This window comes from Triticum urartu, chromosome 1A (assembly GCF_056163025.1).
Source record: "Triticum urartu cultivar PI428250 chromosome 1A, HENAU_Tu73, whole genome shotgun sequence".
In the NCBI taxonomy this organism is placed as follows: domain Eukaryota; kingdom Viridiplantae; phylum Streptophyta; class Magnoliopsida; order Poales; family Poaceae; genus Triticum; species Triticum urartu.
In genome coordinates, this window is record NC_141873.1 from 576,277,057 (window position 1) to 576,279,766 (window position 2,710).

Sequence of the window (2,710 nt, forward strand, 5' to 3'; positions counted from 1 at the left end):
TAAGTTGTGCAGGACTTCACATGTGCAGGTGGTGACTGGTGACACTGAAAAAAATGTTGGGATAACACAAACTAGTTCTAGCTCTCACCAACTGATTACACAACAGATATATGTGACTGGAACACAAATACCTCGACAATGAAATAGATTGCAGAGCAGAGAACATACAGAGAAGCAGTGGAATAAAAACCCAAACCTAGAGAACGGAACTATGTAACTCATATAACTGATTTTTCAGCCTCCATTGTTTCTGTCCTAAAAAATCAGAATATTGTTCCAACAGCAGTGAGCATGACAGACCATATGGTGTGCACCAGAACCTAGCTTAACTCAATTGTGATGCCAAGAAAAAATTGATGAAGTTCTAAAGGAGTGCAGCTTCATAGTAGTAAATAATGTAGCCAGTACAAGATTCAGCCAAGGACCTGGTAGGCTGCTAAGTCCATCTCCCAGTCAAGCTGTAGAGTTTGAAACACAGATGCATATATTACACATGAGCAGTCCCAGTAGTCTCTACTCTCAAAGCATAAATAACAATATGCAGCAATGGAATATGCACAACATCTTCTGCGGTCTGAGACTCTCTATCTAAGAATGATCAACATTGTAGCATCATTTATTTATAGTATGACAATAGCAATACGATAGCATTACAGCCAGCCAAAACAGAGTAGAACCAGGTTCAGGACTGCATTACGGCCATTTCCATTTCCCCAATTTCCCAGTGCTTGGTTTAGGGTCCAGAGTACAGTTTTCATTACAATCACAATCTAATCCTGATAGTATCACGTAAAAAGATTCAACAAGTTAACAAAATAACAGCCAAAGTGTGGCAGCAAAACATCGTAGAGTGAGCGAGACATGACACACAGAACCAACCAGAACAATAGCAATAGATAGCATTAGAACGGGATTCAGGACTGCATTACAACTTACCATAATCGCAATCTTAGCCTGGACTACAAGATTACACAAGATAGCAAGGCCGCAACGAAAGAGAGGCGGTAAGAAATAACTTAAGAGTGAACACTGCTGCTTATTATCATTATTATCATCACGAGTTGAGGATTTGATCAGAGTACAACAAACTCATGCAACAAAGATTTGCAGCCAACGACAGTTTTAACCAAGCATACACGATTAAGGCACAAGGATCCGCAGATGCTGCGAGCAAACAGGGTACAAACGCATGGCAATCGTCGTGGCGCCGGCGTCCCGTCCCGGTGGCGGGGACGGGATCCGGCGGCGCCTCTCCTACTACTTCTTGGCGTCCTTGCCCTTGGCGTCCGTGGAGGTGCTCCCGGAGGCCTGCGCCGCCTTCTTGGCGTTCTTCTCCTCCAGCGCCTTCTTGTCCCTGCGGATCGGCGTCAGTCAGGCCAAGATTCGATCAATTCAGTCGACCGTGGCGCGGCGGATTGGATCCGATCGGGAAAGATAAGGGAAGGGGAAGGGGGCGAACCTCTCGCGGCGCTGCTCCGGGGTGAGGCCGTCGCCGCCGTTCTTGGAGTTGGGCTTCCGCGCCGCGGCGCGCTCGCGGTCGCGCTCCCTCTGGCTGCCCCGTGCCCGCCCGCAGAGAAGAAAGTCAAGGAGGAAACAGATCGAGCTAGGCGAACAAGGAATATAGCAATAGCAAACAGTAATTCACAGATCCAAATTGTGATGGGAGATGGGGAGGATATGAGTCATCTTCTTGCTTGATTCCCTTCCGCCGCCGGCGACTCTCTTCTTGTTGGGGGTTCTTTCTCTCCTCTGTCTCTCCCTCCTTCCTGCTTGATTCCTTCCCTTCACGCGGATTGGGTTGTAGACCACCGCGGGAGAGATGGCAAGCGGCAGTAGCCGGGCCTAGGCCTGGCACGCTGCAACGAGGCAACAAACGCGGCCCAGCAGACACGAGCAAGCCCCCCCCCCCCCAAAAAAACAGACAGGAGCATGTCCTGGGAGGAGGCTGAAGTATTTTTTGGACGAAATCACTAGTTATGGTTTAGGACATCTTCAACGCCGCCCCTCAACCTGTCTGCATCTGTCTGTGCCAAGTGACGAGGACGTATTTTATCATCCAACTTGGGTATCCTATTGGTTCGTGGGCCGGTCGAAAGTCCGTTTGCCCATAAATAGGAGGCAAAGTTTGGGGGGCATTGCGGGACATGCCTGACCCACTTAAGTCCTCTCAGTTCACTTTTCTTTCACTCAGCCACTGCCTGCTCCCCTCCTTCTTTGCATCCGCACCTTCCTCATCCGCCATCGCCGATGTACCTCTTCGGCTGCCACGCTGGCATTGTAGGATATCCACGGCCCCCAGCAACGCGCCTACCTGCCTTGGACTATGCCGTCGTCCACCCAGGATCCCTTCGCAGCCAAGTACCCTCCCCCGGTCGACGACATCCATGATGGACATCATGCCCAAAGGTGTTTGGTCAAATGCCATTAAGCTCTTTTGTTGAATTTCTCGTTGTTTTCTGGAGTAACTTGGCAGCGTGCTCGATGATGGAGATTGAGTTTCTATGCTATGTGTGGTTGGTCACGTTTTCGAACTTGTAGCAGGAACTGAAGGGGCTCGCTCTTTTGGCAGCGCGTGCATGCTTCATTTCATGAGCAAAAGAATTTCGCACCCTGCGACATGCACGTTATCCATGACACCGTGATTCAACCATAGAGATCGTAATATTTCCTTCATGTTGCTCTATATGTTGGTTAATTCATTCATTCACTC

The 2,710-nt window shown here is 49.2% G+C and overlaps 1 protein-coding gene across 1 annotated transcript; it reads right to left on the reverse strand.

The window, feature by feature from the left end:
* Window positions 1-1,012: 1,012 nt before the first annotated feature.
* LOC125531417 (uncharacterized) lies at window positions 1,013-1,870 on the reverse strand. Its single transcript, XM_048695833.2, has 3 exons — window positions 1,680-1,870; window positions 1,460-1,559; window positions 1,013-1,354 (listed from the first exon to the last, which is right to left on the reverse strand). Exons 1-3 carry the CDS (start codon window positions 1,684-1,686, stop codon window positions 1,258-1,260), a joined length of 204 nt encoding a protein of 67 aa, XP_048551790.1. The 5' UTR covers window positions 1,687-1,870; the 3' UTR covers window positions 1,013-1,257.
* Between the last annotated feature and the right edge of the window lie 840 nt (window positions 1,871-2,710).